At 36.5% G+C, this 27292-nt stretch overlaps 2 protein-coding genes and 1 pseudogene across 23 annotated transcripts in view; all 3 read left to right on the forward strand.

The window, feature by feature from the left end:
- The first annotated feature begins 5805 nt into the window (after window positions 1–5805).
- Window positions 5806–11512, forward strand: LOC18434016 (putative acetyltransferase At3g50280). The gene is made up of 4 exons (XM_088850568.1): window positions 5806–6247; window positions 6304–6319; window positions 10608–10745; window positions 10832–11512. Exons 1-4 carry the CDS (start codon window positions 5859–5861, stop codon window positions 11480–11482), a joined length of 1194 nt encoding a protein of 397 aa, XP_088706694.1. The 5' UTR covers window positions 5806–5858; the 3' UTR covers window positions 11483–11512.
- A 3778-nt stretch (window positions 11513–15290) lies between these two features.
- The window catches only part of LOC105420810 (AP-2 complex subunit sigma-like), a 34540-nt gene continuing 22538 nt past the window's right edge, over window positions 15291–27292 (forward strand). For 20 of the 22 annotated variants that reach the window (XR_016042080.1, XR_016042078.1, XR_016042081.1 and 17 more), the window contains exons 1-2: window positions 15291–15636; window positions 19510–19623. Coding sequence is in view for 10 of the 22 variants with exons in the window: in XM_088848849.1 (XP_088704975.1) it covers window positions 19586–19623 (38 nt within the window). In the remaining 12 variants the exon portion in view is untranslated. Of the gene's footprint in view, window positions 15637–19509; window positions 19661–27292 lie in introns of all 22 variants that reach the window. The other 2 variants (XM_088848856.1, XM_088848855.1) reach the window with 1 other exon arrangement.
- On the forward strand, window positions 16614–18846 carry LOC110007224 (pentatricopeptide repeat-containing protein At3g49710 pseudogene; annotated as a pseudogene).

The raw sequence follows: 27292 nt of genomic DNA on the forward strand, positions 1-27292 counted from the left end.
TCACTTTAAACATAAAGAGTACTAATAATTTTTTACTGAGCTTTTTCTCTATGAAAGTGACAATTAATTTCTATATGCTTGGTTCTTTCATAAAAAACTGGATTGGATGCTATATGCATAGTTGCTTGATTATCACGGAACATTTCCATTGGATTGACCGTTGGAAACCGCATATCTCGAATTAGAGATTTTAGTCATATCAATTCATTTGTAGTTGCAACTATAGCTCTATATTCGGCCTCTGCATTGGATCGAGCAACTCCATTTTGTTTTTTGTTTTTTCAAGTAACTAAGCTTCATCTGTCTAATATACAATAGCCAGTAGTGAACCTCATGTCAACTGGGCGACCTGCCCAATCAACATCAAGTAACCAATAATATTAGTGTGATCATTATGTTTCATCCAAAAATCTATGCCAGGTGATGACTTAAGATATTTGAGAATCCTATTGATAGCCTTCATATGACATAAGCTAGGAGCATGTATAAATTGGCTCACAAGGCTAACCGCATATATTATATTTGGTCGTGACACAGTCAAATAAATCAATATGCCGATAAGCCTTTGAAAGCGACCCATGTCTTTAAGAGGTTTACCATTTGTTGAATTAAGCTTGTAATTAAGATCAACAAGGGTGTCAATGGGTTTAACTCTCATTTTCCCAGTTTCTTTTAACAAGTCTAAGATATATTTCCTTTGAAAATGAAGTGTACTTTTTTTCTAATATGCAATTCAATGCCGATAAAATATTTTAGTTGATCGATGTCTTTGATATCAATTTTCTTGTGAAGATAATTTTTAAGCTTCGTGATTCATTTTTTATCATTACTTGTAATAATAATATCATCAGCATAAATAACTACAATTGTTGTACCTAAAGTTCCCCTTTCTGTGAACATCGAAGGATCAGCGGAATTTCTAAGAAACCCGAAAGTCATCAAAGCTGAGTTGAGTTTAGTATACTATACGTGGGCTGAGTTTGGCATACCATGCGTGGGGTGATTGTTTAATCATAAGCAATAATTTACTTGTGATTAATACAAAAGAACCATATTTAAATAAAAATATATTTTTTTTTATTAAGTTTGTATCATTATTATTATTAATATTATATGCAAATGACTTAAAAAAGTCAAAACTTTCAAGAATCAAACCTAAACTCATGATACAAATCGAGTGGGTAGCACAATAGATTACCATAATAAAGTAGTTTACAGAAGATCAATATAAAAATCCTCTAGTCTTTCTTAAAAGGATTCATATCTCGTATAGAACTTGTGTTCTTATTAATTAAGTATTAACTTTGAGTCTTAATCAACTAATTACAACTTTATATTTATAATATCAACTTATCATTAATTTATAAGATTTTAGTTTCTAAGTTTCATTTGTTTTGATTCAATAAAAGTGACATAGATTGCTCTTAAGATTTTAGTTTCGAAGTTTCATTTGTTTTGATTCAATAAAAATGATATGTTCTTAAAATTGGAAATTTTCCCTTTTACCTTTCTTTAGATATCTTTAGAGCCGCTTAGAGTTGACACATAAACTCACCACACATGTTGAGGGGACAACAGAATATATAACCACCACAGACACAGGTCAATGTACTATTCTAAGCAATACTTTGATTAAGATTAATACAGAAACCATATTTCAACTTGTAATTTCTCTTAAGATGATTTATATCACTCTACTAGTAATAAGTAATATAAGAAGGTACAATTGTGGAGCCAAATTCTAAAAATATTCAAATCTTGATTATAATAATTATGCCTTATTAAACATTAAAAAACGATGAAAATATATATTTCATAATCATGATTAGTTCCATAAGGTTAGAGAGCGTATGTAGATGACACCTCTATAGTGATTCCACCCTTCAAAAATTCATGAACAAATTACAAAAACCCCACAAAAGTAGACTTTTTAGACAACCGCCCTCAACAAAGTTTTTTTTAGTAACCTTTACCCAATTTTAACTTTCCTAGCAACTACTGCCCCCCTGCCCTCGCCCCATTCCCTCAATAAAAAAAAAAGTAAAATAAAGACTAAAATACCATCCCCTTTGGGTTTCTGGAAATCATACGGTCCAACACAAAATACGGGTAGTCTGGCACTTTGATCTTTTAGAAAGCATGCGGTTTGATACAAAATAGGAGCGGTCCGACACTTTGGGCCTCTGGAAAGCATGTGGTCCAGCACAAAATAAGAGCAGTCCGATACTTTGGGCTTTAGGAAAGTATGAAGTTCGGCACAAAATAGGGACGATATCTCTTTCTCAACTTCCCTTCTCCTTTTCCTTACCCATGCATTAATTTTTAGAGCTGCATCAATATTAGGAATTCAATTTTTCTCTCTCCCCCCTAAAAATAGGGAATGTGACTCAAATTTATTCGTTTGATATTCCTCTTTGAAATTAACAGATCCTACATTCTATCTAGCCATAGAGTCCACTCTTACTCTTGTGATATGGGTCCATACTTTAACTATGGCTTACCAATGTAGTATATAGATAGATAGACCGATGGATATATAATTTCACATGCAAAAGTGCATTAAGTATACTGACCTTTTTATTGTTGTTTTTTATTCGAAGAAAATGTTAGCAATACATAGCCAACATCTATTTTGATCACTTAAAATGCCAAGTGGAGAATTGAAAATGTTAATGACTTTATGTATTCTCTTCATGACTAAAAGTAGTTATAATTCAAATTTAAGTTATATATTAATTAATAGTAGTGCTCAATAACATGCAATGTAAAAAATCTTAAAATAACTGTTTTATTTAAAAATCAAATATGTTTTAATAATGTCCTTCTCAAGAAATAAAGAAGATGGTCAAGTATTATATTAAAATTAAAAACTCACTGGGCATCATTCGTAGCACCCTTTGAACCTGAGGCCATATTTAGCCTAAACTTTGTATATGTTAAGATAAGTTATGATATATTTATGCCGAAGAAGTATACTACAGGAATTCAAAGGAGCAAATATAAATAAGTAGGCTCCATCCAAACATCTCGAAGCTATTCGTAAAAAACACCTATTCTAGAAAGCACCATTTTAAAATTAATTTTTAATTATTAAGAATTAGTTACTAATTTATAATGTTGTCAATAATAGCTTTTACTTACTATTTTAAACTTACTAATTGACTTTTTAATAAATTGACCTCGTAAAGTAGTGATCATAAAGTGGCATTTTCTAATGGATACGGTTACCATGTCGAAATGAGTCCCTTCTTAAAAATCTATTTTTGAGATGGATTTTTTTGACTTAATTGTTAAGGACATAAAATCTCTAACATGGAGATCATGAATATGGATAAATAAATAAATTATAAAAATAAAAAAATAATAATATTATAAAAAAACATTTGGACCGTTAATTTCAACTGTTTTTAGATGGACCGCCCATTTACATCCATCTTTAAATGTTTTATAACTCAAGGGATGCAAATGTAGAAATACGTCCACCAACTCATGAAACAAATTTTCTTTTCTAATTATGGTTTCAATTTAGAAAAAATTTGCATTTTTTAAGATAGACAGAGAAAGTTAACAAATAATGTAAAATTCATTTGAAATGGATTTTTTGTTGCAAGATTCGAATTTATTTTAAAAAATTATTTTTAATTATGAAATTAACATGATATTTCGTAATAATTGAAATATTTTTTTATACCATTTCAATTCAAAAAAATATTTTTTAATGGGTTAAAATGAAATAAAAAAATTTATTGAAACATGCCGAAGTAACATATAGATGTGTTCCCATTGGACTATATCGTATATTTATTTATTATTTTAAAATATTTAATTAATTTTTATTTTTATATTGGATTATTTTAGAAATAAAAATAAGTATTATCATACAAAAAAAAAAAAAAATGGTGTGCTAAGGAAGGTTTTTACTGGAAGGAGCATAGAGACCATCATATACCCTAGCGAACATGAATACATAAAGGGCAAAAGCCTTAAGAGCTAATTGGAAAAGGTGTTCCACCACGTGTTATTCAAATAACAGAATGTTTTTGGTTTCGGTGAGGAGAGTGGACAAATGTTATTCAAATAACAAAATGTTTTTGGTTTCCGTGAGGAGGGTGGACTAATGAAGTAGATCCAACATCTTATGTGCTCCTAAGGGAGTAAATTGTGTATATGCTTCTTCTTATAAAAATAGCCTCATTTTTTAAGGGAAATGTTTATATAGAGCCAAGGCTCTAAACAATCAAATTCGAGCCTATCTCAAAATTTTCAATGGAAGAGGTTGTTTTGATGCTCAAATATCCTCAAATTGATCATCTCGACATCAAGATGCATGGACATGAGAAAAAAATAGATTTTAACTTTTGAAAATAGTGTGTTTTGTAACACATTTTTTTATCGTCAATTTTCAAGTTTTTATAAATCTCTCAATCTACAATATTTTTTAAGCTTTAAACTTTATAAATAAATATGAAAATATATTTTAAGGCTATCAAAAAGATTTTTAGTATTGAAACCATATTTCTCAACAGTATTTGAAGCTAGACTCTAATTTGATTGTTTAGAGCCGAGGCTCTATACAAACCGCACCCTTTTTTGAATGTAAAGTTTTTAGATGCACGTTAATTAAACTTGTTATCAAGAAAACAATTACTATTATAAAAAATTTCATTCAAAATAGCATATGTACCGTAAGGACCATAAACTAAAAGACATGCTTTATTTTCACGGCATTTGCCACCAAACCTATTTTAAAGGACGCATGTTGCGCGTGGTCTAAGCTGTCGTAGACTATCTGAGCCTAATATTTTATTTCTTAATTCAAACTTGTTCACAAACTTCCTCACTTTTCATATGTATAATATATAGGGAAAGTATATTTGATACAAATAAAAAGTTTTTATAAGGATACAACTTTATAATGTAGAACTACGGATGCATCTCAAAAATCCATCTGCAAAGGTAGTTTTAATGTTGAAAAACCCTTTGATTGATCATCTCGATGTCGAGATGTATGACCATAAAAAATAAAAAGATTTTAAGTCTCAAAAATAGTGTATTTTACAATATATTATCTACAGCGTCTATTTTCAAAATTGTCATATGTTTATAAGTCTACTTAATTTTAACCATTTTTGAAATTTAAAATTTTATAATTAGATATAAAAATAGGTTTTGTGATAATCTTAAGAACATTTTACATCAAAATTATATACCATGATAAAATTTGAAGGTGCACTTTACCTCTACAGCTGCGGATGCATCCGTATGCCAACTGTACCCTTGATATAATGTTGGTTGTATGTAATTGTGGCCTTTCTGTAGGTGTAAATAGTCCACCTATATACAATAATATATACTTGAAAATCTAAAAAATTGACCGTCAAAAAATGCATTACAAGATGCATTATTTCTAAAACTTGAAATCCATTTTTTTCTCATGTCCATGCATCTTGATATCAAGATGAGCAACTTGAGGAGAATTGAGCATAAAAAACAAGTGAAATATTTGAGGTAGGCACCAATTTGATTGTTTGGAGCTTCGTCTCTACATAAACTTTTCCTTTAAAAAATAACTGACAAATGGTAATAATGATCATGCGAAAATGGTTCCCCCATGAACCAAACTCAGCATCCAATTGACAGTGAACGACTCAGTACATATAGTAAACCAAAAAGAAATACGTACAAAAAATAAAAAAAAAAGGATGCTGAAATGGAAGGGATGTCTTAGCACCATTAATATCTGGTAATCCTTGGTGGATGGACACCAGGAGGGAGAAAAAGAGAGAGAGTTTGGGGCAGAAAGCGAGAGACGCAGGGCCAGTAAACCGAGAGAGAGAGAGAGAGGAAGCAGTGCTGATATGGGTGATTCAGAGGAGGTGAGTCGGGTGTCTTCCTGCACCATTGCTCCGGCCAAGGCATCTCAGGAGCAGCAGCTAGAGGTGGCGCCTTCGAAACACCACCTGCTCACCGGTGGCTACATCCAAGAGGGCCTCGTCCTACCGAAACCCGATCCCGATCCCAATTCCGAGTTCTCCTCTTCTTCTATGGACTCTGTGTTACACAGGCTCAAGGCCTCGCTGTCGGAGTGCCTCTCCTACTTCTTTCCGCTGGCCGGGCGCCTGGCCTCAAAGCCCGATGGCTCCATCACCATCCATTGCAACGATGCTGGAGTGGAGTTTGTATATGCCAAGGCGATCCATATTACTTTAGATGACATCCTCGTCTCTCCATATGTCCCCCCCTTGTGGTGAGGTCCTTCTTTCTTCATAACGGAGCTATGGCTCATGAAGGCCGCTTCCTCCCGTTGCTTGCGGTTCAGGTATAAGCTTTCATCTCCTACTTTCATTCTCTTATAACTACGCATAGGATAGGGGTGGTATCACGTAAAATAAAGTTACTATGGTTACAATTATTTACAACCATCTTATATGAAACTTTATAGTTTGGATGTATCATAAAGTTCGGTAATAATTTTTTTTTTGAATTTTGAGCTTCAATGGAATGAATGCAGCCACCCAATTTCACATGTAATGATCATGATTCTTTTAGCCACACCTTGTACCATAAATGATCTTTTTATATACTTTCCCTTAATTTATTAGGTGAGCGAGAGTTTTGGGATTTGGCCAAGGCTATCCGGACTCAACTAACTTATCCGGACTCAACTAACTTACCCGGCTTCACTTTGTGAGCTAAGCCGATTTGCCCCAAATTGTATGTACAGCTTGCTGTACAAATTTGTTTTTTTAAATCCAAAAAATTAATAAAATATACGAGGATGTTATATAAAGTTTGGTATATGATTCGGATGTTTTTGGTTGGCGAGTATTTTTTTCGTCATAATCTCTTTTTTTATATTTGCTTTCTTTTTATATTTCTTTTTAATGTCCTTTACAATTAATCAATTTTTCTAGAAGTACTTTTCCATTGCTTTTGTGAGATTAGTTGGACGGTTTAAGTTTGTGCCGATCTCTTTAAGAGGTCAACTTAAATCTTTGTAAAATTGAGTTAAGATAAGTGAAAAAGTTGAGAAGGTGGGGTCGCTCAAATTATAGCCTAAAAAACATCGCAGTCTATAAAAGATCCGGTCTTTTTTTGAGTCCACTACATTTACTCTGAATCTGTATTTTGATCTTTAAATTTTTTTTTCTAAAAATTAACTAAATCTAATAAATAATTTTTCAAAAAAAATAAAGTAAAATAGAGAACTAAATGAAGAAATAAAACTAAGTTAAGCACAAAAGAAGTACTTACCTTCAGGGACCCAAAACCTAGAGTTTCTGGCTTGGATCAGGCTCTTTTTCTGATTTGCGCCATCAACTCTTTTTGGATGACTTTCGCTTGCTAGAATTGGTAGATCTAATGGTCTTTCACCTAGTTCTACGGTTCCTAAGACTAGGGAAAAGCTCGAGATTTTTAAGTAAGGTCTACCAAGGCTTTTCTTGGGTTTGGAGGAGGTTTTTCTTAAATTTCTAAAGTTTTGGGGATCGCCAAAGGTAAAATCTTATTTTTTGGTTTTTTTTTAGGAATTTTGGAGATTTTTCCTAATTTTCAAGAAATTTTCTAGGGTTTTTTTTCCTTATTTTTAGGTATTTTTCAAATTTCAAAATTTGTTCTTATTTTCTATGGTGACTATGTGAGGGTATTAGAATAAATTTTGGGTAGTTTTGGGATAATTCTACTAGATTTATGTCATCTATGATCTATTAGGGTTTGTGTGGTTCCTTGGACTCAAAGTCAAGAATTTTAGAAATTCTCTTAGCCAGAATTTTAAGGGGTGTGTGTACAGTTGCCCCTTTTTGACATTTACCTGGGGCACTAGATGAATGACAAAGAAGTAAACACCTGTGACACGATGAGGATGAAACTATTTTTGATGGATCATACTTTTGAATGACCAATATGCTTTCGATCTATAAGACATCGAACTTGCATTGTTATATTTGAGTCAGTGGGGTTGATACGTCTTCGACACTCGAGATCCAAATCGACGGTCATTAGAAACTATGCTATCTTTAAGCCGGCCACACTCCTTGCTATAGTCACTTCAATATTACCTGGGGTGCTAATGTAGTCATCTTCGACTTTAGGTCTTTTTCTTAGGATGTGGTTTTCCATTCGAATGGATTTTTTTTAGAATAAATGATAAATTCCTGGCTAGTTGAACTTTTTGTTCGCCTTTGAAAACCTGTAGGATTTTGAAATAGATATAGTGTTTCAGACCACTTTTTAGCCAAAGAAATTATAGTTTTTGAAAACTTCACTGGAATATGTATGTGGAATTTTGAAGATGGGTGAGAATTTTGAAAATCATGTTTGGTAAGCAGTTTAAGCTCATGCTACCATGGAACTCTTTGAGCAGTTTTATGTCAAGCATTGATGGACAGTCTTATACCTTCTCTAGCTCTTTTGCGTCACACGGGTTTGATTATGAATTGAGATTGGATACCCATCTTTTTATCGTCCTACGGGTTAAACGTCTTCCTGTCTCGGCTCTTTTATGTCACATGAGTTTGATGTTTGATTGAGATTTCTTGACAGTTCACGTTGTATGGGTTGCACGTCTTTCGACTGAATTTGAACTTGGCCAGGTGTGTATGAAGTTTTTTGTGCTTGTCAACGCCATAGTGCTGTGTCACACATAACTAATGCCCTAAAAATGATCTACGAATGTGTTGTGTTTAAAAGCTCAGTCATGAAATGTCACACCCCAATAATTTACAATACAGATATTCTTGAGATGTGACAGTCCAAAACATATATACAACTCTTGATAGGACAAATTTACAGTGGCGAGGTCTTACAAAGTAAATAAAGAAAGCTAGCACAACAACAATATCTTCCAAGGTTGATCTTGACTAGCACTCAAAATGAATCCGCAGTTATCTTGAAAAAATGTTTACCATAGTTTGATGAGTTTGGCTACTCAGTAAGTGATCATCATAATCCTAAAATAATCATGTTTGAAAGATATCAGTATTTTCCAAAATGAGATCTATTAATAGAAATGCATCAACAGTTTCACTTTCAATAAATGCATAATTAAGTATAATCCAAATAATTGAAATGCACATAACACTTTAACGGTCGTGCATAATTCAAAGGATTTCACAAAATACCCTACTGGCGTCCCAAGTAGGTCACCTATATACCCCATCAGCGTCCTGATGGGTCCACTTAATCCCTATCGGTGTCCCAGATAGGTCCACTTAATCCCTGCAGGTCCACTTATACCTCACCTGCGTACCGAAAGAGTCCACTTAATCCCTATCGACGTCTCGGGTAGGTCCACTTATACCTCACCGGCGAACCGGATGAGTCCACTTGCATACTTAAATTATTTCTAAATCTCTTTAAACATTCGAAAGCAGCAAATATCATGTACTTAACATATCACTGAAATCATTAATATGAATTTCACTTAAACCATTAATAATAGTCACTCTTTATAACATTTCAAAAATAACCAATCAAATATTTTGGGCTCAAATTTAGAAAGGTAGCAGTTTGTAAAGGCATTCTAGCATAATTGCCAATTTAATATGTATAGAAAAACTCTTATAGAAATTCAAGAATACGGAATTATCACAATTTATCGGATATCAACAAATAAACATTTCACAACAATACTATAATCAATTGCAAAAATGTCAATTTTTAAATAATAAGGTAGTCATTTGCACATGAATTTTACAATGTCTAAATATTCAAAACAGTAGAAACAAATATCACAATTTTACTAAAAGCAGAAATATCACATTTATTTCTAACAATAGACAAGAAAAATAAATAAATTTATTTTTCATAATTTATAGCATTAAAAATTTCTAACATAAATAAAATATCACAAATTTTATTAAAAAGATTATTTTTCAAGATAATGAGGTCATGTGCGCATAAAATTTATCGCGCCTAAAATTCATGATAATAAGCAGAAATAATTATTTCATTTCATTTTTTAAAAAAATGGATTATTTTTCGAGACAATGAGGTCACTTACACACAAAACTTATAAAATAAAGATCCTGGACGGAAATATCACTATTTATTAAAAATAGATTATTTTTCAGGAAGATGATGTCACTTACACATAAATATTTGAGAGGGAGCTTCCGATAAAAATTCGGCTCGAGAGAGGAGTTCACTGTGTTTCGACCAGAGAGAAAAATCTCATAAGTTTTCTAAGGTAGGAGTCTTCACCTCTCTGAATTTAAATTCTACTAACATATTATTTTATTCTTTTATTAAGTTACAGGTGTAAGCGTTAGTTTACGCTTTAAACACCTAAAGCTTTTATTATGTTACAAGTGTGAGCGTTAGTTTACGCTTTAAACACCTAAAGCCCACGTCCTTTAGTGGACGTGGCAAGAGCATGGAAACACAAAGCTTTTAAAAAAAAGCTTTTAAAAGTAACGATGGTCCCTAAGGACCATCATGTTCAAACGAATTGTCATGTATTAATTTTTTTTTTTTTTGAAAGTTTAGGATTGTTACATGAAATTGGAGTTTTTAGCACTCATATTAATTTAAGACTGTCATAAACATATCCTCATGTACGTAAAACAGGAGGAAATTTCACCATTTAAATTTTTGTTACCGCCTTGCAGGTTACTGAGCTGGCCGATGGGCTCTTCATTGGGTGCTCCTTGAATCACGTGGTGGGTGACGGGACCTCCTTTTGGAACTTCTTCAACTCATGGTCTGAGCTCTCAAGACACAACAACAACAACAACAACAAGGGCAAAGCCCATACCTTATCTCGACCGCCTATCATTGAGCGGCACTACCCTGCGACCAAACACCCAGTGTGCCTCAACCCTCCAATTGACAGTTTTCCCCACCTCGAAAGCCCTCCCCCCAGCCCTTTCATGATCGAATCTTCTATTTCCCAGCCCACTCAATATCCCACCTCAAAGCTAAGGCTAACTCCCAAATTCTAGAGGCCAATTCACCAATCTCCTCATTCCTAGCCCTCTATGCCCATGTCTGGCGTGCCATCGTTCCTGCTCGTGAGCTTCCGGAAGCACAAGAGACATGGTGCTCTCTGTCAGTGTCATACCGTTCAAGGTTGGTCCCACCCCTGTCTACCTACTTCTTTGGAAATGCTATCAGATTGGTTTGCTTGAGGACCACAGCAAGAGAGCTTCTGGGTAGAGACCTTGGCTGGGGGGCTAAGCTCATTCATGATGCCATAGCAAAGGAGACTAATGAGGAAATACGCTCATGGTTGGAGACCAATACAAAGGTTCCAACCTTCTTTGATTCTACACGGTTCTTCGCATCTCCAGGTGTGGGGATGGGAAGCTCGCCCCTGGGTGTGCGCGTGGGATACGATAACAGGTATGATGGCAAGTTGTTTGCTTTCCCAGCTAGAGAGGGCAGAGGCAGCATTGAGCTGCATTTTAACATGAATCCAAACGGCATAGCTGCACTCGAGAGAGATGGGGAGTTCATGGAGGCAGTGGAAGAGAAGACCGATTGATATATTATAAAGGGAAACAAAGAGAGAAATAGAAGCATGGATGATTTTAAACTGTTGTGATCTTATTCTACTTCCAACAAGGCTAGTATCAATTCATGGATTGAGGTTTCTTTCTTTATCAATCTTTCTTTATCAATCTCTGGTGCAAACAACTGTTAAACAACCGCGGAGGGTCCGCGTGCACTGCACGCTCGTTGGAGTGTGCACGCGTGCTCTCCTTTGGGCGGATAGAAACCAACAATGAGAAAGATTTTATGATAGTGGTGCGTTTAGGCGCCTACCTTGTCGTTTGGGGTTTAGGGACACGAGTACCATTAGGACATGATGTTTTGAAAGCCAAATTTAAAACACTATGAATTGCAGTCATCACGAATAACCCTCAAGTTTGGACTAAAAATTATGTATACACTAGTCCACAACTTGTGCGATGCTGAGACACTCTTGAAACCGAATAAATTCAAATGCTATATGAACTTTTCAGTTTCTTTATTAATTGTTGATTTCATACCTCATTTAAACATGTAAAGAATTCTGGTTTGGAAATATTTTTTTGGCTCTCTCAACTGATCAAACTCACCTTGAGCTTTGAACTTGGTAATAGATTCTCTCCCCCTTTTTACACTAAACTCTCAAGATCATTAAAGAGAACCCATACTATTGTAACTTTTTTGAAAAATAAATGAACTATTATGGTTCAATCTGACAAAACAAAAGTTTTTTTTTCTAGAGTGATGGACATGGATCAATTATTTCCCTCCAGTCCTCCAGAATAATTTCTCCAAGTACCCTCCTAAAGGTTTCCCATATTCCCACTTTGCCGGAGCAATTCATCACAATAAGCATTCTCATGGCTCCCTTGCCTTAATTCTCCCTCAAAGCACTCAAATATATCAAGGATTTCAACCCATCTTCTCCATATTCACTCCGACTAGGGCTTTGAAGCCTTCTTCTTCTTCTAGGGGGTGATGAGGTACCACTACTTTGAAGGTTCATAGAAAAAGAATTATTCGCCCAAACCAGGTTTCTTTGGATTATGTTGTCTTAAGACTCGATGTTGAGCCATCTGATAATGATGAATCAGAAGATGCAGAGCTTTGGAAATGAAAATTAGGAGTACTATATGAGAAGGAACATTTTCATTTTCAGGAAGAAAACGATAAGAAAGATTAGATTTTTACTATCTTCAGATTTATGCGAATTTTCTCTTTATTTGGTGTCATTTCTTAGTTCTAATTCCACAACCTTCTTTGCCATATGTAGTTTTAATTTCACTGCTTTTTGACTTTCTACAACTTTTTATCTGAAACTAAATCCTTTTCTAAACTTAATTTCGTAGGATTATGCAATTTATTCTCTGCAATTGAAGCTGTTTGATAAGCCTAAGTTCGTCATTCCTGTAAAACGTCAAATCTTAACAATAATTTCACGAACTTCTTAAATTTATAATATTCCTAAACCCGATTTCAAGAAAATCAGGTGTTTCTTATCTGCAAATGCAAGCTTAGATAAGGAACTTGGCATTTGGGGTACCTGCATATCTATAAAGAGAAACTCCATTTTGGAGAGAGAGATTTAGGACTCGTGGTTTAGTCCCTATCACGAGATATTGCCCTTTTAGAGCAACATTAGAGAGATCGAAAGATGGGGAGTCGTGCGATGTTCCCGCTTTTTTTTTTATAAAGTACAATCGAACAAATAAAATAGATATAAGTATAATACATAATTCATATCTAGCAATGGCTTTATTCATATTTCTATGAATTTCAATATCCATATTTTATTGAGTGATTTATATACGCCCCTAAAACAATATGAAAATACGATTTGCTCCCTTATACCCACAATTTACCAATAAAAAAGCCAATAACTTCTTAGTTACCATGATACATCTTCTCTATATTTTCATGTATATTCTCTCTTGCTTTACATTCATGGTTTGGGTTAAGTTTGTGGTACTCGGTTTACTTTCAGCTTTCATGGTTACTAGTATAATATTTTATTCTTGGTTTGATTTACTTTGATGGTACTTTGCCTTTCTATAGATTAGCATCAGTATTTTTGGTTATTTCATGGCTGACTTAATTTGATGGTACTTTGCCTTTCTATAGATTAGCATCAATATTTTTGGTTATTTCATGGCTGATTATCCTTTTAGTTTCCTTTTAACTTCATCACCCACAAAATCCAAGTCACAAGTTCATCACCATCTAAATCAATGGATAAATGGTGATCAATAGAGGGATGACCTTTGAAAGTGGCTACGACCAATGTAAATATTTTTCTTGCACAAAAGTCCAATGTAACTCGTTGTATTAGTATATTGAGTGGCTCCCCACTTGTCGAATGTGAAATGAACAGAAATATATATAATGAGACCATTTAGTTCTTATACAAGCAGATCACAATCATCATTGCCTTTTAGATTTGAAATCAGGTGGTTGGGGATGTGTCATCTTAGGTTACAAAGTGCAAAACAAAAATTCTCAAACGTTGTGACACACTTTAATCTATTGGATTTCACATCCAATGGTTCAAATCTCCTTGTATGAAAAATAAATGATTTGATAGTATACAATTTTGAAATAAGAATATACAATAGATGGTGATCAATAATTGAAAGCGACAATATCGAACTGAAGCTAAAAGATTTTTTGCTCATGCAGGAGTATATTCTACACTTACTTCCTCGAGCATATTTACTCCCTTGAGCATAACATATGTTGTGATTCCAAAGCGTTTCATTGTAAGAACACATTTACACAGTGCCAGAGCGTTGTGATTCCAGAGTGCTTCACTGCCGGAGTGCACTTACACAGTGTTGGAGCGTTGTGATTCCAGAGTGTTCCACTGTCAGACCGCACTTACACATTGCCGGAGCGCTGTGACTCTAGAGTGCTTCACTACCAGAGCACACTTACACTGTGTCAGAGTGTTGTTCTAATGTTGGACCGCACTTACACAGTGTCAGAGCGCTGTGATTTCAGAGTGTTCCACTGCCGAAGCACACTTACACATTGTCAGAGTGCTGTGATTCCAGAATGTTTCATTGTCGGAGCGCACTTACACAGTGCCAGAGCATTGTGATTCCATAGTGTTCCATTGCCGGAGCGCACTTATATAGTGCCAGAGCACTTAATCTACTGTTGGACCCTTTTCTCTCTTTGTCCCTCAACTTTTTTTTTTCATGTTAGCTAATAATGAGAACTAGAGTTACGTGTTGCTTTTAGGTGGTGGTGACAATGTTTTTAAGTAGCAGATGGATTTGATGGCTAAATCCGTTTTGTAATCACAAATAATTTGCAATAGAGCTCTAGTTGAGTTGTAGCTTAGGGAGGGAAACCAAATACCATCATTAATAAATCAAGCTAAAAATTAAGTTCAGGCTATGGGGGTTTGGGTTGGGCCAAAAAAATTGATAACTATTTCACATTGAGAGATCGGGCCCGGGATTCAAGGAGACAGTAGAAGAGAGAAATGGTAAGATTCAAGCAAAAAAATCCTTCTAGGAGGGAGAGGGAGAGAGAGAGGGAGAGAACTCGGGGCAAGAGAGAGTGCAAGGAAAAGGGAAGAAGCTCGAGCCATGAGTGTGCTTGTTGACTGTGGGACCTCTTGCAATTAAAAATTAGTTATCAAGGAAAGAAAAAATAGAGAGAGCGTGGGAAAACGGTAAAGTATGGGAGGAGAAAACGGTAAAGTATGGGAGGAGAGAGGCTGGGGTAAAAGATAAAGTAAAAGTAGTTTTGCCTTTTTTTTGATTTTTTCGATGATTGGGTGTATTTGCTAAAACATATTGTTTTGGGGAAAAATAGTGAGAGTAAAAGATTAATGGGTAACTTGCATAGCAAGTGCAGTGGTGGGTTTAGTTTTGTAATTTTCCCCAAAATGAACCCTCATCCCATCCCCAATTTAAACTTGCGTACAGTCTCCCTAACGGCTGCCCTAGCCAGCGACACTGTCTGTCTCTCTCTCTCTCTAATGCTCCCTCAGAATCTCAGACCCACCAAGGTTCAACCCCAATCTCAACCTACCGTTGCCGCTCGGCCCACATAGATACAGCTCTGCAACTTCTCTCCTCCTCTCCCAAACTTCACTCTCTCCTTGTCGCTCTCGCCATCCAGGAGCCCTACTCTCTCTCTCTGGACGGAGGATACCTGGTACGCTCATCCTTCTCTCTCTTGATCTTGTTTTCTTTGTTTCTCTCTCTACAATTTTTGAGTCTGGCTTTGGTCAGCCTCATTTTAGATATTATTGAATCTTCAGATGGGTTTGAGTCTCTCTCTAGAATTTTGAGATGATTTTGGTCTATCTCTCGACATTGTGGTTGGAGGTTTCATTGATCTCTCTCTAGAAGTTTAACAGGGTTTTGCTATTAACATTTGATTTTGCATTAGAGAATACCCATAGTTAATAAACGGTTTTTCTGTTAAGATATTATATGGAATATCAAAACCCAACTTTAACAGGGTCAAGTTGGTTTATTCTACTGATTAAACTGAAGGATTATTCACAGGTTTGTTGTCTAGTTTCTTATTATTTTCTTCAATTTTTCTGCAGTTTTGGGCTTTTTACCTTGAATGGCATGCTCATAGTGATATTGTTTTTTTTTGTGCACTGTGTTGTGAGGTTCGATTCTTTTTTGCCTCTTTTGATGTGCCATTATCGTTTTAATGTGTTTTTGAGGTGGATTTTGTTCATATTTTGGTGTGATCTGATTCTGGTTATTTATGATTTGCTAATAGTTGGCAACTTTGTTTATCTGTTGATCATCTGTTTATTAATCAAACTTTGGTGTGATCTGATTCTGGTTATTCATGATCTGCTAATAGTTGGCAACCTCGTTGATCTGTTATTCATCTGTTGATTGTTTGATTGCTTTGCTATTCCATTAGTTTTTCACATCTTACGATTCTTCAATGAGTATTTTTTTTCTGTTTATTCATGATTTATTCATCATTAGTGCTCATTTTTTCTTATGCACTATTTTTGAAATTTCTACCATGGATAAGTTGATCAGTCAATTATTTTGTTCCATAGTTTTTGTTGTGAATTATTGCTAGTATTGTGTAGAATTGCTATGGGTGGACCCTGTGGTTCAAATGCGTGGTTGGATTGAAATTTGTTCTCCTTTCGTTTGATTTTCTCTGAGAAATTATTTTGTTAATTAAAAAACCCCAACACAACGAATCGATAACCATGCTTCTCGTAAAACCATCAGCATCCCATGAACCCGAGCACCGCTGTCGCTCTCTCCCCTTTCCTCCACCAACTCTCGGCCCTCAACTGTGCGCGCTCCATTGCTTGTGAGTGCGTGCGCACCCGCGACCTCCTCACCGGCCTTACCCTCCATGCGCAGCTTCTCCGCTCACCCACTGCACCACCGTTCCTCTTTGTATTCAACCTCCATGTCTCCCTCTACGCAAAATGCGGCCACCTAAACCAAGCTTGTATTTGCTTCAACCAAATCCCTTGGCCTAACGCGTTCTCTCTAAATGCCATGCTCGCTGCCTATGTGAGTGAAGGCCTGGTCCATAGAGCTCGCGAACTGTTCAATGAAACGGCCCAAAGAGATGTGGTTTCATGGAACACTCTCATTGCTGGCTATGCGCGCATGGGCTATGAAAGTGGAGCTCTCGGCTTGCTCTCCACCATGATAGATAGCAATGAAACCGTTGATGGGTTCACAATCTCAGGGGCTATTAGTGCTTGTTCTAGTGAGAGGCAGGGAAAGATAGTGCATGCGCTTGGTGTGTGTTTGGGGCTCACAGTTTATGTATCAGTTAGCAACGCATTAATCACTATGTATAGTGGGTGTGGGCTTTTGGATGATGGGATTCAGGTTTTTGTGGAGATGAGGGAGAGAGATGAGATTTCATGGAAAGCAATGATTGTAGCTTATGGGCAACATAGGTGTGGGCTCGAGGCTTTGGGGTTGTTTCAGGAGATGGTGAGGGTGGGTGTGCGACTTGACATGTACACGCTCGCTAGCGTGTTGACATGTTACTCAAACTTGGAGGATCTCAATGGTGGCCGCCATTTCCATGGCGTATTGATCAAGAGTGGGTTTGATTCCAATGGTCATGTGGCTAGTGGCTTGATCGATATGTACTCAGAGTGTGGCCGCAGAAATGATGCATATAAAATTTTTGATTCGATTCCATGTAGAGATCTTGTGTTATGGAACACGATGATTATGGGTTTTGCACTAAATGAGCGACCAGAGGAAGCTATAGGAGTCTTTCGCGAGCTCCTAAGAGTGGGTTTTGAGCCTGACGGTTGCACTCTAGTGTGCATACTTAGTGCATGTTCTGATCTCTCGTTGCCTTTGCAAGGTCGACAAGTGCATGCATTGGTGGCTCAATATGAGCCCCATCTCTCGCGCCACTTAGTCGTTGGCAATGCACTTGTGTCCAGTATGGCTGCATGCACACAACACTGAGAGGAATGTGACCTATGTAGGCTTGATTCCCCACTTTTTCATGCAGCCATACTGGACGAGTGGATGAAGGCATATCTTACTTTGAGTCCATGACTCGAGACTATTGCATCGAGGCAAGGTTTGAGCACTACTCATGCCTCGTGGACCTCTTAGGCCGGGCTGGGCGGCTCAAGGAGGCTCGATAGGTTGTTGTGACTATGCCTTTTGAGCCTAACGCAAAAGCTGTTGGGTGGGCGGCCCTACTAGGAGCATGCAGGATCTGCGGAAATGTTGAGCTGGGAGCAGAGGCTGCCAGTCAGCTCGTTGCACTTGAGCCACACAATGCGGCCGGCTACGTGATGCTATCGAACATGCATGCCGAGGCTGGGCAATGGCACGAGGTGGCGGCTATCAGGAAGATGATGAGGGACAAGGGAGTGAAGAAAGTGCCTGGGTGTAGTTGGATAGAGGTGAAGAACAAGTTACATGTGTTTGTCGTCGAGGATTCCTACCACCCCATGATCGACACGATTTATCAGTTTTTGGAGAGTATTTCCGGGAAGATGAGGGACTTGGGGTATGTGCCCGACGTGAGATGAACTTTGGCAAGAGAGGAGGATGTGGAGAAAAAGAGAAGGCTTAGACACCGCAGTGAGAAATTAGCAGTGGCCTTTGGTTTGATGAGCACCGGGGTTGGGGTGCCTATAATGGTGATGAAGAACCTTAGGATTGTGGGGACTGCGACAATGCCATTAAGTTCATGTCAAAGATTGTGGAGAGGGAGATTATAGTCAGGGATGCACATAGGTTCCATTGTTTCAAGGAGGGGAGATGTTCTTGTGGTGATTACTGGTGACAACAAGACATTATTCGAGGCTTGAAGAAATGGAGTTATGTGCAAGATAAGCCTGTGTGTCCTTAAACTTACACAGTAGGTTTTGGTTTTACTGATAATGGGGACCATTGGGAGTAACCACCAGACTTAATGGTTACCATGTTTATAATGTACTCTTACATCTCTAATTCGATTCCTACTACTGGAATTCATGGAAAAGATCTATGAAAAGATTCTTTTACTTAATACAAAGTCAACACATTCAAAAGAAATTATTTTGTTAATTTCATTCTTTGGTTTTGTTCTCTTTAGCTTTGAAGGTAATGTTATGCTATTTTGAATTGAAGAAAATATTTAATTTTCATAGGGAACTTCCTTTTTTTTCTTTTAACTATTATTTTGTTTCTTATTATTTGATTGATTGTTTATCTGATTACGGTTGGAGCACATCATGGATGCTAGTAGAACCCTTGAAAAAGGTGGTTGAAATTATTGACTTTTGCCAAATGATCTATTGATAGAACTACTAGCTCTGTCAAATTTGAAGGATGGATGTTGTTGGATAGAGAGTGGGGCCCACCAGAAGTGGTAGTCCTTCCTTGCTCTTCAACATCATCCATCCATCTAATGAATAGGGTTAGACTAGTCTCCACCCTGTCCTATACACTTGGATTTGCTTGATCATTCCTCTTAGAATGATAATATGTATCTTATATTATGAAATAAGATGTTAATATGAAATTGTGGTGTTGTGGTTCAATTTATATTTGTTTACAGGGGTTTTGATCAAGAAGAAGGCATCGAAATCACATGGAACCAGGTCGACCTGCAGAATTTCTCTGGTGATGAACGAATGGTGAAGAGGATTCAGTCTGAGGTCTATTTATTGAGGTCTTTGAGGCATAAGAATATCATTGCTCTCTATGCTGTATGGTTGGATAGAGAGAAGAATACCCTGAATTTCATTACCCAAAATTTTATTATATATTTGAAAATACTTATTTTTGCCAGGGTCATCTGATTTGCAATGCTCATAATATATTTTCTTGCCCTATATTTTCTTGTGTTGATGTTGTTAAAGCTTCTTATCAATCTTCTTACTGTGATTCTTACATTGACTATTTACTTAAATTTTCTTTTTCATTTTGAACATATCTTGGATTGTACTTCTCTAGGTTTGATTGAAAACTCTCCTAGCTAGAGTCTACTTGGATTGTACCCAGTGTTTCAAAAAGTGCTAGGCGGGTCCTAAGCGATCTGGGGGGTCCAGGCCGCCCAATGCCTAGGTGGACGTCCACAACTTGGGTGGTCCAGTTGAATAAAAAAAGGTATCTACAGTTATATATTGTATAAAATATATGAACTAGGTATTTAGGGCACTTCATATATACTACACATTAACGGATACTCCATAAGCATAACCATAAGTCGGTCCATAATCTATATCCAATTAAAACTTAAAACTTACCAACCAACCAACCAAGTTACCAAATAGTACCAAACTAGTGGAACTACAAATCCACTATCCGCATATCACATTACAGTATTACACCACCATGAGGAAGAAACCAAAAATGACAGTAATACTTGAAGACTCAAAAGAATTTTCAATAGACAATAGTTCAATCAAAGTTCAAAGTTTAATAATTATTCAACATTCATCATTCATCATTAGAAAAATTAGGGTTAGCTGCATTGGCATCATATTTATCGGAGTCGTCACCCTCCTCAACATATTGGTTGTCCTCCTCCGTCTCTTCTGAATCTGCTTCTTCTTCCTCCTCTTCCTTCTCCACCCTCATTCTGTGTGCAGAAGATCTAGTGACCCTTGAAGGGTCAGCTGATGTCCTTGAAGCATCCATGACCATGTCCCATGTCAATCCTTCATGCCCCTCGACCTCAACATCATCAACTAAATACTCCATTACGTTGTTTATTTTGCAACATGGATATAGAAGCTTGAAGTTTTATTCATATAAATGATCATGCTTCAAAGATTTTTGGTTACTCTTATAAACATTACAACATTATGGAGTCTAGAGCTTAAGGTTTCTCTAGCACTTAGATCAATTTAATTTTTGGGTTGATACAAAAAAGATGTTTCTGAATCTGAAGAGATGAAACTTCAAAACCTTGGATAAGAATAGTCAAATTTTATTCTTGAGTAGAATTTACCTCTAGGATTCTAGAATCTCGAAGTCTTATTCATAGAAGTGATCACGCTTCAAAGATTTAAGTTATTCTTAAATCAAGTAGCTTCAATAATAACAGGAGTTCATTACATACTAAGGCTTATCTGTGCCATTGGCAGAGTCGATATCTTTTCTCTCTCACAACCTCCCATGTTTGGGTTACCATATCGGTAGCAATGTTGCAAACTTTCTCATCTATTTGTTGCGACTTTTTGATATTTGGCATGGGTTCCAGTTTTGGGCAACTCGAAGCATTCCATGATCTAAAGCTTTTTGAATGCAAAAATTTATGGAGCATACCAGGAATCTTCTTTTGATTGGTAGATTCAACAAATTAGAAACTTGATTATTATATGTAAATCTTGTTTGTGGCCACATTTTGGCACTGAGATCAGCCCCTAGTTGATGGCATCAGGATAAAAGGTTGGAGATTGTGAAAGGCTACAAAATCCTTACGATTGGGAGCATCTTTGGATAATGCACGTGTTAGGCATTTATCATCATCATCATCATCTGAGCATATGTAGGCATTGAGGTCCTCAAATGTTAGGACCTTGATCCCACCTTTTGAAGATTTTGATCCAACTTTTTGGGATCTTGATCCCAAACTTTTGGGGATCTTGATCCTGACCTTAAAGTATATATAATCTTAAACTATATATACTCTTTAAAGTAGGTATCTCTTTATTTATAGCCAACAAACAATGCAATCGTATGAAAAATATAACTACATTTGGTAGCTGGCTATAAACAAAGAAATCCTTAGCTTGATCTTTATCTTGGTCTTTAAAGTGGGGATTTAGATCCCCAGTAGTGGGATCGATATCCCGAATAATCAGGTTTGGGGTCCTAACATTTGAAAGTTCAAAATTCCTTGAAGATCTCTTTCCCGGAGTGCTGGAGGGAGATTCCAGAGCGGGATCGCCAGGTTGGCAGATCCAAACAGCTATGGATCAACCTATTATGAGCATTTGCATGGTGAAGGGTGTAGCATCGCCTAGGGTTAAAGTAAGCAGGATATTTGTCCATAAAAATTAGCAGCAGGCTTTAAATGTCTTAATTGCTGGAGTGGTACTCAGCACAACTAAGAAATGGTCCTTATTAACAGCCTAAACTGGAGTTAAGTTGGGCTGCCACTGGGGATGGAACCCATGACCCATTAGAGCTATTGAAATAAGTTATGGGCATTAATTGGAATTGGAACCTAGTATTGTAAGACTTGATTCTTGCTTCAATTTTGGATTGATTGAGACCTTTAGAGCTGATTAGAGAAGTTGTCCACTTATTTACAGAAACTTCGAATACACTTGAGGTACCTTTTGCATGGTTTCATTCATTTCACAAAAACAATTCCTTCCTTCTAAATTTCTGAAAACGTTGCAATGTGATGTGATAATGCTAGAGAACAAAATATTTGTATGGCTACCTAGTTCAATAATAATAAAGTTTCTTTTTTTTAACATCTAACCTAAAATGATAAAGACCAGAATTCAAACTAGAAGCATTGTTGTAATAAGTGGTATTCTCTTTATCATCAATGCTAACTCCCTTTTCTTTTCATATGCTATGTTATGACGTTCTTATTGCAACTTGATGTATGTTAATGAGATAAAGAATTAAAGAAACAAATGGATCTGGCTGAGAGATAACATATAGTCGTCAAGTCACAACGTAAAACTAAAAATACAACATGATAGTGTGAGAGACAAAATTGTTTTTGTGCCTCAATAACCTAGTTCGGTACAATTCAATTTTGAGCTTTATCATCCAACTTTCTTGAGTTTTAACATCCAATCTAAAAGAATAATGACCAGAATTCAATACCAGAAGTATCTAATGTAAAAAAAAGGAAGGGCCGTAAGCCGGTGCTGGTCTTGCTTACACAGGATCAACAGCCCTAATCTTTGGCTTTTTATGCACAAATTGGCTGCTCTCAGGACTTGAACCCTCTTGCACTGGCTACCCTAACCTTTTACTGTCACACCAAGTGATGACCCCTTTAGGAAGTATCAAATGTAATAAGTGGTAATTCATTAATTTTGGTTTCCATTTTTCTTGTGTTGTGTTTGTTGTTTTTGACCCCTTTCCAGTTCCTTTCTTCAGTAACTACTCAGGATCATATTGGGCCTCAAATTTTTGGCATTGATGTAATATCTGCCCACCTTAGTTCTTTTGCCTTGAGAATGACCTGCTTGGTTCACTCTCTAGGGGTTTTTTTGTTAAGCTAATTTTGTTTGTGCTTAGAATGGGAAAATCCATACTTCCTATGAAAAGAAAGGAAGTAGTAAGTTGAATCCATTGAGAATCCATACTTGGTATGAAAAGAAAGGGAGTTGTAAGTTGAATCCATTGAGCACCTATGATGTAAAAACATCTGTAGCTCTAAATTTTAAGTAGGACTTTAGAAGAAAGATTTGTCTTGATTCCTATGAAGCAATTATGAGTATGGGGCAGAAGACACTTGGTCAAATTACTTCCCCAATCCCTTATCTAAATTGGATAGGTTCCTCACTTCTCTAGATTGGGACAATGTCTTCCCTGGGACTCACTCCTTCGTTCTTCCCAGTCTTACTTCAGACCACCGTCCTATCTTACTCGATACTTAGGCAGTCAAGAGGCGTCCCAAAGCTTCAAAAAAATCCAAGGCCTCGTTATCAAAACTTGACTGAGAGAAGATATATGATCACATAGATTGGAAGGTTCTTTCTTGATGAGACTCTCCCTAGAATGGGCTTCAGGGCTAAATGGAGAAAATGGATTCACGGATGCATCTCCAATCCATTTTTGTCTGTACTCATTAATGGCTCCCCTAAGGGATACTTCAGGCTTCTAGGGGCATGCGATAGGGTGATCCTTTGTCACCCTTCCTCTTTGCAATAGTGGCTGAGGTGTTTAGCGCCTCCATTTTGAGAATGTACCGAGCATGCTTTCTTTCTGGCTTCAACATTGGAAGGTCGAGTACATCCATCTCCCACCTTCAATACGTAGACGATACTCTCCTCTTTTGTAATGCATCCCAGTGACAAGTTGACTGCCTGCTACTCTTCCTCCAATGGTTTGAGTTTGCGACCTGCTTCAGAGTTAATATGGTGAAATCTAAAATGATGGGTATTGTCTTGGACAATCCTTTGGTTCAGAGCATAGCTGACCGAAGGGTTTACGCAGTAGACGACCTCCCTTCCACCTAGTTGTGGCGTCCTCATTGTCTCGGTTTGCCAAGACTCGACCACTCATCATCATAGCTTTTTTCCAATTAATTGGGCTACGAATCCTGGTCCGCTATTCTGCTCTATTAAAGACCATACCCTCAGTGAGGTCATATGTCCCATATCTTTTCGGACTATTTCCAACTACGTCTTTTTGGGCCTACCTCATTTCTTATTCGGTTCTTAAAATTCAATATTTATAATGAATTTTAATAATTATTTTGAATTATTTTAAGGCTAAATCCGATCAATTTAATTGATTTTCAATCCAAATTGCTGATTCACAAATCCGGATGTGTTATTAGGGTGTCCCATCCAAAACACCAATCCAATTTTTAAACCGGTCTTAACTGTTTACTTTTAGAAAAAGTTAATATAAGGTGTCAACCACGAGCAAGGTGCACCTAAAAAACCACTACAGAAGGTTGGCCCTATCTTGGAAAAACATCAAATCGAGCTTCTCGACTTTGATATTCATAGACATGAAAGGAAAAGGGGTTTTTAGTCTTATCATAGTTCATCTTCTAGCACATCATCTGGTCCGTCCATTTTTAAGATCATCAAGTTCATCATGGCCGAATTTTAAATTTCATATTTGGGGGCATCAAAATTCATAGTTTTGAGGTGCACTTTAGTATAAGGCCTCACCCTTTTTACTCCCTTCCCTCTCAACTTTACCCTAAAAAAGCAAGAGTTTGTTCGCCCCTCCTCCCCTTCCTCGTTGTCTCTGATCTCACACGGTGAGACACGCAGTGGGTTGATGATATCGCACTGACAAGCAATGATTTGAGGTCTTAATCTAGAAACTAGAGAGAGAAAGCAAAGGCATCTGGTTCTTTCCAATCTCTCTAGAGAGGGAGTATTTGGATGTTCAAGAAAGCAGCTGGGATATGGAAGCAAGCTCTAAGCCGCCTTTTAATTGACGCCTGCTTCTTACCAGTCTCTCTCTTGAGAGATTTGGATTTCCAAGAAAGCAGCTAGGGATATGGAAGGTTGATGTCTGATCATTTTCAATTCGTTCTCTTCTGATTTATGATTGGGGAATTTTTATTGTGTTTTACGTGTTAAAATTTTAGTGCTTTTTTCTCAGTTTTACAAGAATTCCCTGATGAATGAATTAGGCTAAATTTTATGATAATCAAATTGAATTTATGGGAAAGCATGATGTTGAAATTTAGTACATGGCTGGCAATTATTTTGGCCTTATTCAATTATACAATTAATTAAATTTTGTATCATGGACACAAGCAGTAATACTCATGGAAAACTGTAATGTAGAACCTCAAAGGATCACTAGACTGAGGTATGAGGTATTTGACAATGGTGTATAATCCACTAAATTGGAGTAATATATATTGGAAAGTTGGTTACCTTCTTTGATAATTTTAATTTTCTCTTTGCAAGGCTGCCTATACCAATTCATCTGTTAGTTGCTCCTTCAATACTAATTCTTGTGGTTTTAGCAGGATATGTTAACCAGTTCTTCCTTTTTTTTCTTTTAATATTGAATTTTTTTTTTTTACTAACCAGGAAATATTGTGTTCCATGGCAATTACCACATGTGTCTGAATGTAAACTTGATAAACCAAGACAAAATAATTTTCACACACTGATCCAGGATTTGAGGAATCCATAAATTTGCCCCAACATATGGTGATTTTCATTTTCTTAACATATAGAAGAAGAAGATGAATGCTTGGGAAAACTGCTCAACATGATCCCTGGTCTATTATGGATGATCTAAATAGTAAATTAATACAACTGCCAATACAAATTCTTTATGGATTAAACCGGTTAATTAACCGGTCTCCAAGTTGATAACTTCCAGGTGGTACCAACACAAGTTTCTCAGCTCCCTCTAAATTCTAGAAAAATTACCAAACACAATATTTTCTACTATAAGGAGAAAGATCATCTAGCTTCTCAAGGAGAAGGAACTTCCGGGTTCTAAATACAGCCAATTTCCAATTGTCAAACAAGCCCTATAGGTTCCATTTTGAATATTGTTAATGGCTTGCACCAGGAGGAAGTATATATTTCATTCAGTATGTTCGAGTTCATCCTCGTTGTTCATGGGGGAGGTGTTGGGGGCCATCCTATGTAAGTTATTTGGTAATATTTGAAAAAGGATGTTGAACTTAGTTGGCATGATTCTTGTTAATAATGATGGTTGTCATTTTCTTTAGATGCATGGAACCTTTCTTTTCTTTTCAGTGCGTCTGTAGTCACAGCTTACACCTTATATCATACCCCACCATTATTTAATTTAATAAAGTGAACCAAACTTATGATCTAAACCATCCAATTTTTTAAAACATATTATAATTTGAATGTCTTAAAAAAATCATCTTAATTGGATGGACGTCGATATCAAATAATCTATATTGCAATAGAACGATTAAAAGTTGGTATTAATCCAGATTTTGGGAGATATTTTACCAATGGGTTACCAAACATAAGAAACTGGGTACACAAGTATTCCACACATGTGAACCAAACTTGAGAAAAAATAGGATTGGAAAATTCTTGCACACGGGACTGTTCACATAAGAAAACTGTTTTACATATGGAAACTGTTACGCATGAACCAAACGAGCTCTAATAGGTTACACACAAATTCCAGACATGTGAATCAAATATGGGAAAAAAATAAGATTAAATAACTCTTTCATAGCAAACTGTTTATATAGGAAAACTGTTTTACATGTGTCTATTTTGTACAAACCAATCGAGCCTTTAAAGGCTGTGCATTACAGTTTGTTGTTTGGTCATGCCTTGAAGTTGTGGTGCTGGAAGTGCGCACTCCTCATAAATTTGGAGTGGGGCCTTCTATCGCTCCCCAAAAACCTAACCTCTCTTTCTTTCTCTTCTTGCTCTCTCTCTCTGTGTGCTCACTCTTCTCTCATCCTCCCTGAACTTGGCCCTAGTGCTCTCTCTCTCTCTCTCTATACCACTGCAAATCATCTATAAGTTACATACCCACGCATCAATCTCTTTGTGAAGCCCTAACTTTCGAATTAGCCATCACAGCTGATCGTAAGGTGCGGCTGATAGACCAATGCTTCCTTTTTTGCATGAATTTACATTTTTGTGCTTGTGGTTAATGTAAATGTTTTTTATTTTTAGCATGTAGATGCTCTTTAATAAGCCAAATATTGGAAG

The sequence above is a fragment of the Amborella trichopoda genome, chromosome 10, assembly GCF_054954075.1.
Source record: "Amborella trichopoda isolate Santa Cruz 75 chromosome 10, AtrichopodaSantaCruz75HAP2 v2.0, whole genome shotgun sequence".
NCBI classification, from domain to species: Eukaryota; Viridiplantae; Streptophyta; class Magnoliopsida; order Amborellales; family Amborellaceae; genus Amborella; species Amborella trichopoda.

What these genes read in the sequence shown, in the direction of transcription:
- LOC18434016 (XM_088850568.1), top strand. Translation starts at nt 5,859, where the DNA reads ATGGGTGATTCAGAGGAGGTGAGTCGGGTGTCTTCCTGCACCATTGCT. An exon ending in ACAACAACAACAAGGGCAAA is followed by an intron (nt 10,746 to 10,831) that starts GCCCATACCTTA and finishes TCCAATTGACAG; the next exon opens with TTTTCCCCACCTCGAAAGCC.